The sequence below is a fragment of the Armigeres subalbatus genome, chromosome 3 (assembly GCF_024139115.2).
Source record: "Armigeres subalbatus isolate Guangzhou_Male chromosome 3, GZ_Asu_2, whole genome shotgun sequence".
NCBI lineage: Eukaryota > Metazoa > Arthropoda > Insecta > Diptera > Culicidae > Armigeres > Armigeres subalbatus.
Window position 1 is genome coordinate 108,522,661 of NC_085141.1, and position 14,670 is coordinate 108,537,330.

The window sequence follows — 14,670 nt, forward strand, 5'->3', positions numbered from 1 at the left end:
CTCGCAAATTCAGTGGAGGACCTTCGAAGGAAATTGTCAGCAGCTGAAGATTCAACAAGATACTCAGTCATGCATCTCGAGACTGATAACAAGAAATGCAAATACATAACTGGAATTTCATCAGGTCGTGTACTGCGTTTGCTGTATGAGGCAGTTAAAGCTGACTTGCCAGACAGTAATACAAGCGACACAAAAGAACGGGTGTTTGTACTCGCTTTGAGAAAAATACGACTCAATGAGCCATTCTATACGCTTGGACTTACTTATAATTTGCATCACAGCACAGTAGCTGACAAAATTTTCAACACGATCCACTGCATTTACCCATTTATGTCGGGTTTAGTGAAATGGCCTTCCCGTGAAATTTAAAAAAAGCATATGCCTTCAGCCTTCCGAATCAAGTATGGTGACCGCGTTACAATTATTCTAGACTGTTTCGAGATACCCCTTGAGTCCCCTAAAAGCGAGGAAATGATGGCGAACGCTAACGTATATAGTTTTTATAAACACCATAAAACAGTGAAAATACTGGCTGGTATTACTCCGTCTGGTAGTTATGCTTTTATATCAGAAGCGTTTGGAGGAAGAATTTCTGACAAACAAATAACAGAAATGTCTGGAATTCTAGATTATATTAAGGAAGGAGACTTTGTGATGGTTGATAGAGGTTTTTTAATTGGGGACTTGTTGGCCCGAAAAAAATGATGTCATGAGTGTGCCAGCATTTAAAAAGGCAAATCCACAACTGCAGCCAGTGGATGCTTGCACGTCTAAGGACCTATCGGCATTAAGAATTCACGTAGAGCGTCTTATTGGGTCACTCCGCCAAAAGGTGCTAATGTTGTCCGATCAGATCCCGATTACCACTCTGCAACGTTGGAATAATGGAATGCCTGCAATTGATCAAATAGTTAAAATTGGAGCAGCTATTGTTAACCTTTGCCCAAGCATCGTTCCGCAATAAACAAGAAACAGGTTTTTCGGTTGTTACAAAATAAAATCAAATAATAAATTACTGATAAATAATTACTTTTATTTTTATTTACACTCACCAAATTACAATGGTTCCGTAATAAGTCTTATACAATAATTCAAAAAGAATAACTTGGTTGAAGAACATAACTGCTTTCTGACGACACGATTCCCACAAAGCATCGTGTCGTTTTATCTCGAAAATAATATGGTTTGATTGAGACCAAATATAAAAATATCCGAAGTTGGCGTTCGCAATGTGCACTTGCATTAATGCTTGGTAGTAGTATTTATGATTTATGTTGAGTAAAATTTCATTCCTATCGTTTCGCAGCAAAAATGCATCGCGCATTTTCAACAAAGTTTCAACAACATTATCCGCTGTTTCATTTCTAACAACATAAGGGCACTTGATTTCTACTGCAATCTTTCCATGACAATCGCAATAGATGATGCCGTCCGGTGAGGCTCCGAGGCAAGGGTTTTCAGATGAAATGATGAAACCACTCTGTACCTTCCTAGCATTGATATGGAGGTGAGCTACACTTTGAAATAATTTATCGTATGCCTTTGCTTCGTTAAGTATTCCATATCGTGTTGAAACAGTTTGAAAGTTATTGTAATAGTCGTAGCAAATTCGCTTGATTAAAGAAATTGATGGTTTATTGACATTTGTGCGTAATACATCCTTCAAGACAGAAGCTGTGATACGACCAATTCGAAATTTTTTCCAGCTTGAACAATCATTTTGAGAAACGGTAATCTGTTCAATACGGTTTAGTTTTTCTGGTTCACACTTCATTGAGATCGATGTTAAATCAGCAAGGCTCATTTTTTCTTCTATCTTTAAGGACCGGTGGGATGCATCGAACAGTTTGTCAAGAAAATACTCTTCAAAATCTACCTCAATTTGAAGGTTTTCTTTGCATGTCATACATTGAAAGTTCGACGAGCCACAGAACGAAGTCATAGCTGATACCTGTAGTCCTTCATTTTGAATGGAGTTGAAAAAATCAGTGTATTTGGCATCATTTGTGGGTGGTACATCTCCCCAGAATCGCCTAACTTTTCTTCCAAATGATATGTCTTTTATCTTTTTGTACAGATTTTGTTCGGGGACTCGTGGTGGCTTGTTCCAATATGCAGGAAGATCTGTTACCGAGATCTAGAATTAAAAAATAATGGTTTCAGTTACTAAACTTATTGGTTGAGGTGCCATACACTAATTACATTATGCTTCATTTAAACTACGGAGTGAATTACATGTTAATAAAATCATCAACGAAACACCAAAATAGAAGTTGCGCATAACGGGAAATGGAAGGTGTTAGGAATAATATTTGTGGCTGGTTTAATCTCGTTTTACAAATCATCTTTACAGTGAACAGCAAAAGGAAATACATATTTTGATTTACCTTTTTTTCAGCTATTTTTCGACGAATATCTTCGAGCGCAAATAACGTTGCGCCAACATGCGAACAAGTTTCCAGCAAACCAATTGTACAGTTGCAGTGCGCTGATAGTATTTTTCCACTTCGATCGACAATTATCCAAGGTTTGAGAGGTGTTTTCCTTAAATTGAATGAGTGCAAAACTCTTCCGTGGACCACAAACACATTATGCACTTGTTTTCCTCCGACGTACTTGACCCAACCTTGTTGGAACCATAAGTTTGCTTCCATACCTTTCCGGCAATCTTTTGGGTAACCGGTGAACGGGTTTGTCTCGACCACCATGAAGTGGTAAATATCTGCGTAGCTGACATTTATCGGCACCTCCGTGGGGGATACGGTAAGACTGTAGGGATCAATCGAGCCACATAGTTGTATTTTATCCGCATACCGCTGCTTCGCATCAGTCGAATACTAAATACAGAGATGTTTAAACTAATAATAAACGGGTTTAAGAAGATAAACTGTTTGTACAACTTTACCATGTCAATTGAATTTATTCACGATCAGGAAATAAGAACAGCTGATTTGAGAGCTGACTGACTGACAGACACTTTGTTTTCATCGTACAAATTTGACATTTCGAACAACCCCAGTAAAAATCAAATGGATTTTGATAGTTTTAGCACGGGGTCTAGCAACCTCTATGCTTTATTGTGCCGATTTGTGCATTTTCAATAGAAAAGGCAAATACGAAAACGTTGTAAACACTGTTCGGTTCCAATTCCCAGCGGGTAGTCCACTTCCAACATGGACGGAGATTGGATTTTTTTAAAAGCAATTGGACACCGATTTGACGGTTATGGAACCGGCCTACAGAATGTCACATAAACGTTCGATTTTCATCAAGTTCATCTCTCTGGAAGCAATGAAGGAATCGCTTAAAAAGAATATGGAACCAAACAAATTTCGTTATTCCAGCGGAAATTCGGTGGAGGTACGGATGTCAACCGCATGTAGGAATATGAGATACATTCGTGTCTTCGATTTACCGCCAGAGACAAGTGATACAATCTGGCATTCGGACGATATGGTAAAGTGGAATGTTTAACAAGAGAAAAAAATCCCGCGGGTTCTGGCTTGGGGCATATGTTTACTGGTGTGCGTGGTGTATATATCGACCTGAAAGAAGAAATACCGCCATCGCTTAATTTCGGTAGCCGTAAAGGACGAATATATTACGACGGTCTTCAGGATGTGTGTTTTCTTTGCCGGGCTGTGGGTCATCAAAAGGATTCTTGCCCACAACGAAGCTCCGGAAATCATAGGAAAGATCAGCCTAAAAATCAATCCCATCCGAGTTCATATGCTGAGTTGTGTCCGGAGTTGTTCTAGTTGATCGTGACTCCGAATGCGCGGATAAGATCATTGAACAATTGGAGGAAGATAACTTTGTGGAACCAATAGATAACGCAGCTACAGAATATTTGGAGTCGATCAGAAGAGAAGATCTTGAGAACGAAAGCAATGTGGAAGATGAAGGAAGTGAAGAGGAAGAAAGAGAAGATACTGAGACAAAGCGGGTTCCGTCAGCCGGTTACCTGCCGGATTCGGAAAATTGTGAAAATGTGACAGATGCCGACTTTCAAACGATGAGGAACCCACAAGTTAATCAACGAAGAGCCCTGTTTGCGTCTTCTGGGGGCAATTCAAGTTCCCGTCCTAGGAAGAAAATTCGTCGAAAATTACATTTCTGATTTCAATGGAATATTGTATGTAATAATATTTTAAGACTTGCGGCTCCGTGGAGTTTTTAATTAAACAAATGAGCCTTATAAATAAACGATTGAAAAAAAGTGTCACGTACTTTTTAAAATCACAGCGTTATAAAGACGCTATACGATCCTCATAATATGCTCTCCCTACTTAATGTACGTCGGTGCCATTTTTACCATTATGTACATATTAATGCTGTCTAATGAGCAGCTCAAAGTTATTCCCATCTCTATCATGTCCATTTGTTGACAAAAAAGAACAAGCAGGACGGGAACAAGTCAATGTAAGCCACCCACCACGAGTTTCTATCGGTGGTGACGAAATCGAGGTGGTTGAAGAATTCGTGTACTTGGGCTCACTGGTGACCGCCGATAACGATACCAGCAGAGAAATTCGGAGACGTATAGTGGCTGGAAATCGTGCATACTTTGGACTCCGCAAGACGCTCCGATCGAATATAGTTCGCCGCCGTACCAAACTGACAATCTACAAAACGCTCTATAGACCGGTAGTCCTCTACGGACACGAGACCTGGACGATGCTCGTGGAGGACCAACGCGCACTCGGAGTTTTCGAAAGGAAAGTGCTGCGTACCATCTATGGTGGGGTGCAGATGGCGGACGGTACGTGGAGGAGGCGAATGAACCACGAGTTGCATCAGCTGCTGGGAGAACCATCCATCGTTCACACCGCGAAAATCGGAAGACTGCGGTGGGCCGGGCACGTAGCCAGAATGTCGGACAGTAATCCGGTGAAAATGGTTCTCGACAACGATCCGACGGGAACAAGAAGGCGAGGTGCACAGCGGGCAAGGTGGATCGATCAGGTGGAGGACGATTTGCGGACCCTCCGCAGACTGCGTGGTTGGCGAAGTGCAGCCATGGACCGAGCTGAATGGAGAAGACTTTTATGTGCAGCACAGGCCACTCCGGCCTTAGTCTGATAATAAATATAAAAAAAAGACGGGAACAACTTCGAACTGCTCATTGGACAGGACTATTATCTATGAAGGGCTGCGCAAAAATACCTTCGGAATTTTTGTCAGCCCATCGGAGAGAAAAATGTAATGATTTTTCCTAATATAAAATTCAAAGCATCATTTAGATAATTGGAGCCACTGGGAAATCGAAGGACGTTGGATATTAAATTTAGAGCTACTATTATGCGGAGAAATACTTGCAATTTGATTTCGGTAAATAAAATAAATCTAAATTAGATCAAAAACATAAAAAAAGTATCAGAAAACTGCTCTGAACGATCGTTTATTATTATGTCAATATCAATATAATAAAAATTTAATCTTAATCCTCTTCAATAAATCCAATTCAACGTTATAGTAAACATCATCAATAATATACTTCAAAATATAGCTTCCTTAAGATTATGGATCATTATCCCCTTTTATTTTTAGAAATACTCAGAAGCGGGATGTGCTAAGGAAAATATGAAATTCAATAACCGTAACCTAATCCCGATCGTAACCATCGTATGAGTTTGTGTGGACATAAGTCGATCCCTCCTGCACCAGACTGGCTAATTCCGATGCATCGTAACCGATCAGCTCACGCAGATCGCAAACAAATTTGTACACGAATCGTTTACCGTGCACCTTGGAGATCATATCCCCGTCGTAGTAGTAGCGAAGGGCTCGCGACAGTTTCTCATAGTTCATGGTCGGTTTGTTTTTCCGTTCGCCCCATAGTTGAGCCACCAGTTCCGGATTGCATAGCTTGAATTCGCCTTCCCTGCCTGCGGAATAAAATTTCGAATTAAGAACACAAAATTGTTTTTCTGATTGTCCGTAATTCTCACCAATCCATTGAATGACCCCTTGGTGCTCTTTATCGGTGAGTATTTCCAGAAGGAACTGCCACAATTGTATTTGACCATTGTTACCACTTCGATTGCCGCAGTAACTTTCATCTGTAAATAGAAGTCCGAAATCAGAAAATGGATACACATTGAAATCGAAATTATAATTGAACAAACCACTTACTTGCCAAACTATTCCTGGGAACCTTCCTCAATATGGCCATTTCGTCATAGTTCTCCCCGTCACCGTGCTTCTGAACAACGGCTACAAACTTGCATTTCCGGAGCAGCTCCAGATGAGTCCAGAATAGATCACCCGGATCACTTGGAACCTTCTGCTTGAATTCGGCGTGATCCATATCGCAAAGCTCCTTACCACTGATGCTCCAATCCTGTAGCTTGATACTGGTCAGTTGGAAGATTTTTACCGCCCATTGGATCCAGTGTTTGACCTGAGCCACGGTCCACTCGAGGGGATCGTCCGGGATATTCAAACGCTGCTGGTCACGCTTGAAGTTCGTATCGCAAACCCAACGCAACGCCGATTGGCCCCCGTCGACCATTTCGTCATCGTCGTCGTCGTCATCGATCATTGTGGGAGATTCCATCGTGGGCGGAGAAAACTTCACCGATGACGTGCCATTAGTGACGACGGCTGTTGTGGGTACAGCCGGTGCCGAGGCCACCGTCGTAGCGACCTGTGCTGCTATTTTCTCAGCGTTTGCTTCTGCATTAGCAGAATTTATGATAGCAGCAACGGCCGAAGCTGTTTCCATTTCTTCTTTAGCAGTCTGTATTGGAGTTTTGGGTAAAGAAGCAGCATTGTTAGTAGCAGGCGAGGCCGTACCCGGGGATGGTACTGCAGGAGTGGGCTGCTGCGCTGGAGACGAGTTATTTTCCGCGTTGGAAATGGAAGCAGCTGCGGCGGCTGCAACAGCTGCTTGGGCTTCCGCGACCGCCTGTGCTGCAGCTAGTGCCAGCTCTTGTTGGTAGCTCTCCAGAACCTCATCGGTTGGTTTCAACACGTCAGCAATATTGATTCTCCGTTTGGCCGTCTGCACTTGAACGTTTATCTGAACCAGTCCTTCTCCTTGGACGCACTGATCGACCAAATTCTTGTGCGATTCCAACATTTGAGTATCCTGTAGCCAAAATTCATAATGCTTCAATGATACTCCGGTTCGTTGTTCGACAAGACCCCTGAAAATGAATAAGTCTGTCATTACATTCATGTTTTAAATTGTAGTTACTGTATGAATTATTTATAGCTAAATTTTAACGTTAAATATCTTAGCGTTACTGAAGATAAATCATTCAAACATCTGTTTTATACTTACGATACTATAAAGCAATAGTGATTTGCTACATCTTAAACAGAACCTACATTTCCCGTATTTTTCAATGCTGATAGGAAATAGGCTTTTGCCGTTTCCGTTATGTAAGTACAATTATTATTATTAAGCGTAGGTATAAATCTAAATTTGAATTATTAATGGAATCTGATTCCCGTCGACTTGTGAAAAAGTAACAATTCTACCGTATCTGAACATGACCTATGAGCCGACGTCTGATACGATGTGATCAAAGAATTTTTTATGGGAACACATATCACGGAAATACCTGCCATATATCTATCGACGATTAAGGCTTTAAATAACAGAAATGCTTAGTTTTTTTTAACACGGCATAACGCATCAAAAGAGAAAGCCGATTCTTCCTGTCACTGACCTTTCCTTCGAATGAAAATGAACTCACCTCAGCGTTGAAAGATTTTCCCGCAAGTCCATATGCACCACAATCGTATCGTCGTCATCGTCATCCGCATCGTCCGTTTCGCCCAGAAACAATCCATTGCTGTTGGCTAGGAATTCCGAGTTTGCAATCATGCCTAGCCCGTCCTCACCCAGTTGCGAGATGTGATCCGGAAGTGGCAGATCCGGTACCTCCATTTTGATATTCAACGAGTCCATTGTTTCTGAGCTTGAAATTCTGGCTATGAAGTATATTAATTAAGGTGTTGTTAGTCAGCACTATGCTAATTGATTGTTTTCAACTAAAATAACTCTTTTCAAAAGAAATAACTTTTAAAAATGTTTATAAATAAAAATCCACGCACTCACTTCGTAAACCCGAAAGATCCGAAAAATAATGCACTTTTTGCATGCAATGCAATCATGAATGAAAATCATGAAAATCGCGAAAATCGTGTCTCTTTGACGTTTACGATAGGGATGTCATTTAAATCAGTGCCACCTCGAAAAAATTAAAAAATGCGGGGTCATCATAAAATACGCAACGCTACACTGCTAAAAAAGTTTACACGGTTAGATGACTTTACCCATTAATGGGTACTATGTTATTGTTGATATTATTCCCACCGTGAAAAATTCACCCATTTTCTTGAAAAAGTGCCACTACCCATTTTAATGAGTAGTGGCGCTTTTTAAAGAAAATGGGTGAATTTTTCACGGTGGGAATAATATCAACAATAACATGGTACCCATTAATGGGTAAAGTCATCTAACAGTGTACACACAAAAGACTTTTAAGTATGCTCTTTTGACTATACAGTAGACGTTCGATAACTGCAAATCATTTAACTGCAATGCTTTTTAACTGCAACTCGATAGTTGCAACGGTTTTGCAGTTATCGGACCGCTAAACTTCAAACTGATGTCAAACGCAATGACAGTTGCATTGCGCTGCACATTTAGATGCACTTTTATTGCATCTGACGTCGATTGACAACCGTTTGACGTCTAGAATGCGTTGCAGTTATCGAACGGCATTCGTTAACTGAAAAGTAAACATTTTGCAGTTATCGAACGGCTACTGTAATTGGCCCTGACGAAAGCGAGAAAACAAAATGGGGGACGGGTGATGCTTTTTTATGTCACCCGGCAAGGGACATAGGACGTCAATTTTAAAATGCTTATTAAAGCGTTAAAACGTATTTTAAGCTGTGAACCATTCCACCGATTCGTTTAACTTTTAGTTAAAATTTGACAGTTCGATGTTTATTTCGCCGTGGTTAAAAATAACCCTGCTCCGGAGCATGGTTAGATTTGACAGTTCAATAGTTAAACTTTTCGTGAGAAAATTGGCACCAAATCCATTTCGTTCCGAATAACTATCAATCTGTCAAAACTCAAATGGGTCGGCTTCGGAGTAAAATTTTAACCACAATGGGAAAATAACCATCGAAGTGTAAAATTTTAACTAAAAGTTAAATGAATCGGTGGAATGGTTCACAGTCTTAGCCGAAAATAGTTCAATTCTTTGAGTTAGAAATTTAATTTACTTTCATATTGGTAACATAAAAGTTGAATAATTATTTTGAATAAAAAAACATGTCTAGATAAGGAGCCTAACATGTAGTTTTTCAAAATTCTAACTCTATGCATTTAAAAGTTTTCAACATATCACTGTTAATAACATTTTAAAATATACTTCCTATACTTCACCATGTTAAAAAAAACAGTGATTTCACGTACACGTCCGTCACCACTAGATGGCAACAGCGCGGCTGCGTCAAAGCGAATTAGTCCCATTCTCCCACGAAAGAGCGTACTCTGAAGTCATAATTGATTAAATACACTGAGCTTAATTACCATCTTAATTTTATGTGCAGCGCACATATATTTTTGCAATCAAGCTTTGCAAATAATTTTTATGAATCGTGCACATAAAACTTGAATTGGTGGCTCTTAGATTTTATGTGCAACGCATACATAAAATGAGTGCACATCTAATATAATTTAATGAACTTTTCTAATATATTATAAGTGCAGCTGTAAATATTTTTCATGTGTCATGCTTCATAAACCAAATGCATTAATGTTTAGTTGATTCTTGATTATAAAAAAAATACAAAAAAACACAATGTACATTTTTTTTATTTTATGCTGTAAGAATAAATCATTTATGGAAACTGATAAATTGGCACCACCAACAAAAAAATGAAAAATAAAAACGATACCACCACCAACAAAAAAATGAAAAATAAAAACTTGATACAGCAAAGCATCTTGTAGGTCCGGACGGTGGATAGTATCCAACTGTTCGAGTGCGAATGTGGGCAGCGCTGCTGGGCTCAAAGGGGGAGGGATCGGCCGAATCGGCCTCGAAGGAGGGAGTTCCGTAAAGTTGTAGGATGGTGGTTGCACCGTGAGAGAAATTATCCGTGATGATTATTGACATTGGACGGGTCTTTTCTCGATACCAATGAAATGTTGACGGTGGCGATGATTCCCTAGGTGGCGATTGCCTGGAAATGGTTCAGCGTACAGCGTCCTCCAGAATTGTCATTATCTCGTCTTCACGAACACCACTTCAATCAGGCTGCTTCCTGATTCAATCAGAAACCGTGAATCTGCGGAGCTCACTAGCTAGGTAGATTGATGACACGATGATAATTCCTGGATGCCACTGCAGGGAAAGTATCCGCTCCAAGGTCATAACTTCTTCCTTGATATCATCTCCAAAGGATGCGTATACTTCTGATCTGTCAGAAAGATCGTGCAGCCTTTATGATATCCTTGCACTTCTTCGGAGTCTCCTCCACCTTAGTGAGCAAAAACAAGTTACACCAAGCAGTCGGACAAACAAACTACGGTGGTCATTGTCATTGCCAGAATCCTTAGATGTCCCGGTTTGCATGATGCAACGAGAATTCTCTTTTTGATGCGGCGTTCCGCCTCGAAGTCGATCTCTCCAGGGTAGAAGGCGTATTCCGGACGTCATTTTTCTCGTGATACCCAGGTGATACCGAACGCGATAGCGCCTCTGATGCAGGTAAAAGTGTAAATCCACGGTGCGCGCACGGCAAAAGTCGAAATGTCACTGAAAAATTAAAACTTATCAGTAAATATTGAAGATATTAAACTGAGTTCGCCTACAATTTGTAGCCAGAGGAAAATTTTATCCAGCCATCAACATTCCACCAGAAAAATATCTATCATATTTTGCTATTAAGTTTTATGTGCAGGCATTGATAGTTATCAACTATCGATCATTGCACATAAAATTCATTGGCAGTTCCAGTGGCATATAAATAGATCAACTATATATTGCATTTAGTTGGTTATTAAATATCCTTGTTGATAAATGGATTTCAAATGCAGCACATAAAGTCGTGGTAATTCCAATCGGATCTTTTTGCCTTTCTCGTACAACAAAGTTGTACCGAAAGGCTATCATTTCACTCTTAAAACGAACTTTTTACAGGAACATCTGATAGTAAAGTTTCTTATACCATTCGATTCAGTTTGATGAACCGAGGTGATGTCTGTGTGTGTGTGTGTGTATGTATGTGTGTGTGTATGTTTGTGTGTCTGTATGGTCACTTTTTCAACCTCAAAAACTCACACGATTTTCATGTACTTAGACTTAACTGATTTTATCGCAACAAGTTGCATTTCGCAGAGCCACTCTTCTAATTACATGCTATTTAATTTCATCAAGATTGATTAATGCGTTCGCAGCTGACAAGGAAAATGGTTTAGGCAGTTTTCCATTTTTTTCCCACATAATCGAGACTACGAGCATTGAACCGAGCATTGAGCAGCCACCATGCTATAATATAAATTACGTTCACTCGATGGGTTAGAATCCTCGCTACGGCAATATCGATAACGCTAACGCAACGAGCAAAGCTTGCAAAATGGAACGTGTTGAACACGAAAACTAATCGACGAACAAAGTACGCGCTTTTAAGTTTAGAGCCGACTTGATGATGTTTATTGCCATTATACTTCATCGGAGCATTCGCACCAACACAGTTGTAAGTTTCATCGCTGGCAACAAAAATTGCACTCGATAACGACACGATTAACTGCTGGTTCGTACGTTCGTGGCCATGGTGGTGTTTGCGTTTGTTTTGTGTCAAACATTGGAAGGGGAAAAAGAGGGGTTTCATTGATGCTTCAACATGCTGTTTGGTTTGGGTGCTGTGGTTATGAAGAAGTTTGGGTGATTTCAATGGCAAACTTGAATATAGTTTTCGTTTTATACATCTCCTTATTTCCATATTATGTTATGTATGCGGTTTTGTTAGTCTTCTATTTATATTTAGGAATCGTTCAAAAATGACATCGGGGCCTTGGCGAGGTGGGGTGGGGGTGTCGTTGGTTGAATAATCTTAAATGTATTTGACGTCATATTCTAGTCGACCTTGAGAATTAATGGCTTAATTTTCAAAATGTTCGTGTCAGAGCTGTCGTGATCTCACGTCTGTCTGTCAACGCAACCGTTTCAAAACTGACTTGATTCGTACTCACTCTTTGCACACACGCTCAAGTATGAATACTTAGTTCCATTCATTCAAACCTATTCAGACCAACTTTCGAAATGAACTGCATACATTTTTTGATTTACATCATACAATCTCTGCAAGAGCGTTAATGAATAAAGCTTCCAATGAATGATTATATTGGTAATGATTAAATCATTTAACTCTATGATTAAAGATCAAGGGGTGGGACGCTGAGCACAATTTAATTTGTGTTCATCACACTTCTTGTAATTCTTGGTGCCACAGTGTGCCATAAATTGTGCCTCACCTTAAGTATGGCACATTGTCATATTGACAGTCAGAAATATCTGGCAACACTAGCGACTGTAAATATCAAGAGGATGAAACGTTTGTCATCTGCGATACAACTCTTCCCAACATTGTTTTTGGTGAACTGATTGCCGGGGAAAAATCAAAATTATTGAAATAGTAGTGGTCGCAGTGGGCTTAACGATGGGATTTTGAAGTGTCCCAACCAACAGATATCAGATGCCGAATTGGAACGGAAACAGCGAATATTTAAGTGGTGTTTCCTTAGGGCCGATGCACACCCGCGTTTTTTCAACGCTGCGTGCACGTGGCGTTGAAAAAACGCGGGTGTGCATCGATGCGGCGAAGCTGCGTTACCGCTTTTTCCCGATGCACACATGCGTCCTTTTTACGCCGGGCACGGACACCGTTAAAAGGACGCATGAGTGCATCGGGAAAAAGCGGTAACGCAGCGTCGCCGCATCGATGCACACCTGCGTTTTTTCAACGCCACGTGCCCGCAGCGTTGAAAAAACGCTACGTGGGCATCGGCCCTTAAGCTTCGCACGCAATAGAACGCAACGGTAACGGAAATTTGACAGAAAATATGGTGTACCGCTGCTACACAACCAAAGAAATTACCAAAACTCGTGAATTAGCATCTTTAGCAATAAATATCTATATCCCAATGATTTGGCAGTGGCAAAAATATAGGCTCAAAATGACACAGGAACATTCATAAATTACGATACGCTTGGAGACAGGAGGGGCAGGGGGTTTGCCTGAAGTGTGACGATCCATACAACATTTTCAGATGATTCATGCAAAAAATGGGACAGGGGGAGGGGGTTGAAAACTGCCATTTTTAGCGTTACGTTGTTCCCCAATTGGGGGTATCATTTCAAGCTTCACCAATACGCCAATTTTATGTTGTCTATTTTTTGTTGAGCAAAAAGCACAGTACTTTTGACAAAACGATTTTCTTTCAAGAAAATTAGTGATTTTCGAACAGTGCCCTCAAGCATTGAAACACAAAGGCAAATATTTATCTGCAGTATCAGTCTCCTCGAGCATTGAAACACAATTTCTACACTGGAGATGAGCCAGCCTCGGGCTGAAATTCTCTTTAATAAAGACACAAAAAAAAAACAATTTCTACACTATCTTTTTACTTCCTTTTCTTTGATTATTTTGTTCTCATGCTCCATATAAAGAAATGTAAACATTGCCCCCGTGTGAATTCACTCGTATTAAACGCGGTTGAAAGAATGTAAATATTGTCCTCATATCACGTCAGATGACGTCACGCTACATTTGTTTCATAAGTCAAAACAAAAATTTTGCAATGTTGCCAGTATTTTTTATTCTGATCATTCAAATGTCAAAAGTGTGCCACAGTGTGTGCCACGCGGTGCCACACGTATGAGTGAAATCTTTCAAATGTGTGCTTGGAACATTGTGCTCAGCGTCCCACCCCTTGTTAAAGATTATAATTGATGATTTATGCATTTTTGACAATGAATCAAGATTATGATTAATGAATAAAACGTTTGAAGTATGATTAACGATTACCGATCGTGATCAAATGTTGACAGAATATGTGTATGATTAAGGATTAACGATCGATATGATTAATGAATAGTGATAATGAATAATCAAATTGAATGATTTGCATAGTGATCAATAGTCAAGAAACCTTTCTTTCAAATTGGGTTATTGAAAGGTATGAAATTATATGATTATGATTAAAGATTAATGAATTAAAGCAATTACCCGTAATGCTGGGTAGACACCTTTACGTGGTGTGTTACGGGGTAAGATCTACCACGGTTACATTGTCAGCTACAGGCAAATCCTGACCCAACGAATACCTTCCTCATTATCCAACTCCGTGGTACTTATGAGGGTGTCGCTAAGTCGGTGGCCTCTCGTTAAGTAAGTACTACATCAACACTTCCTTCCTCTCCCTAGTTACGGTGAAGATGGGCGTGGCCAGGAGTAGTGATCCTCATGCTTTTGTTATTTTTGTTTAAGACTGGAATCAAGGACCACTCCCCTTCTTGATTTCTGATAGCATTCTAGATAAGGATCTCAAAAGTAAAACATGAGTATCACTAGTGTCCAATCTACGAATTACACCGTAACAATGCTAATGCTAATGCTAAAAAGATTAATGAA

General features: G+C 40.0%; 2 protein-coding genes across 3 annotated transcripts; both read right to left on the reverse strand.

The window, feature by feature from the left end:
• Positions 1–835: 835 nt before the first annotated feature.
• Positions 836–3,079, reverse strand: LOC134221871 (uncharacterized). The gene is made up of 4 exons (XM_062701040.1): positions 2,906–3,079; positions 2,388–2,837; positions 1,053–2,137; positions 836–893 (listed from the first exon to the last, which is right to left on the reverse strand). Exons 1-4 carry the CDS (start codon positions 2,906–2,908, stop codon positions 836–838), a joined length of 1,596 nt encoding a protein of 531 aa, XP_062557024.1. The 5' UTR covers positions 2,909–3,079.
• A 2,306-nt stretch (positions 3,080–5,385) lies between these two features.
• On the reverse strand, positions 5,386–8,204 carry LOC134225348 (DNA-binding protein Ets97D). 2 transcript variants are annotated; one of them, XM_062705342.1, is made up of 5 exons: positions 8,072–8,204; positions 7,707–7,940; positions 6,136–7,151; positions 5,952–6,062; positions 5,386–5,888 (listed from the first exon to the last, which is right to left on the reverse strand). In XM_062705342.1, the coding sequence occupies exons 1-5, from the start codon at positions 8,125–8,127 to the stop codon at positions 5,605–5,607; spliced, it is 1,701 nt and encodes a 566-aa protein (XP_062561326.1). In that variant the 5' UTR covers positions 8,128–8,204; the 3' UTR covers positions 5,386–5,604. The 2 variants fall into 2 exon arrangements, with proteins under 2 accessions (XP_062561326.1, XP_062561327.1); XM_062705343.1 differs by having other exon boundaries at positions 7,707–7,944; positions 8,072–8,189.
• Positions 8,205–14,670: the final 6,466 nt, after the last annotated feature.

Excerpts from the sequence above, each read along its gene's own strand:
- LOC134225348 (XM_062705342.1), bottom strand. The coding sequence starts at position 8,127 with ATGATTGCATTGCATGCAAAAAGTGCATTATTTTTCGGATCTTTCGGG. Across the intron at positions 7,941-8,071 it reads GGATCTTTCGGGTTTACGAA|AATTTCAAGCTCAGAAACAA; the intron begins GTGAGTGCGTGG and ends CTTCATAGCCAG. Across the intron at positions 7,152-7,706 it reads GAAAATCTTTCAACGCTGAG|GGGTCTTGTCGAACAACGAA; the intron begins GTGAGTTCATTT and ends ATTCATTTTCAG.
- LOC134221871 (XM_062701040.1), bottom strand. Across the intron at positions 2,138-2,387 it reads GAAAAATAGCTGAAAAAAAG|ATCTCGGTAACAGATCTTCC; the intron begins GTAAATCAAAAT and ends TTTTAATTCTAG. Across the intron at positions 894-1,052 it reads TACGGAACCATTGTAATTTG|GCATTCCATTATTCCAACGT; the intron begins GTGAGTGTAAAT and ends GATCAATTGCAG.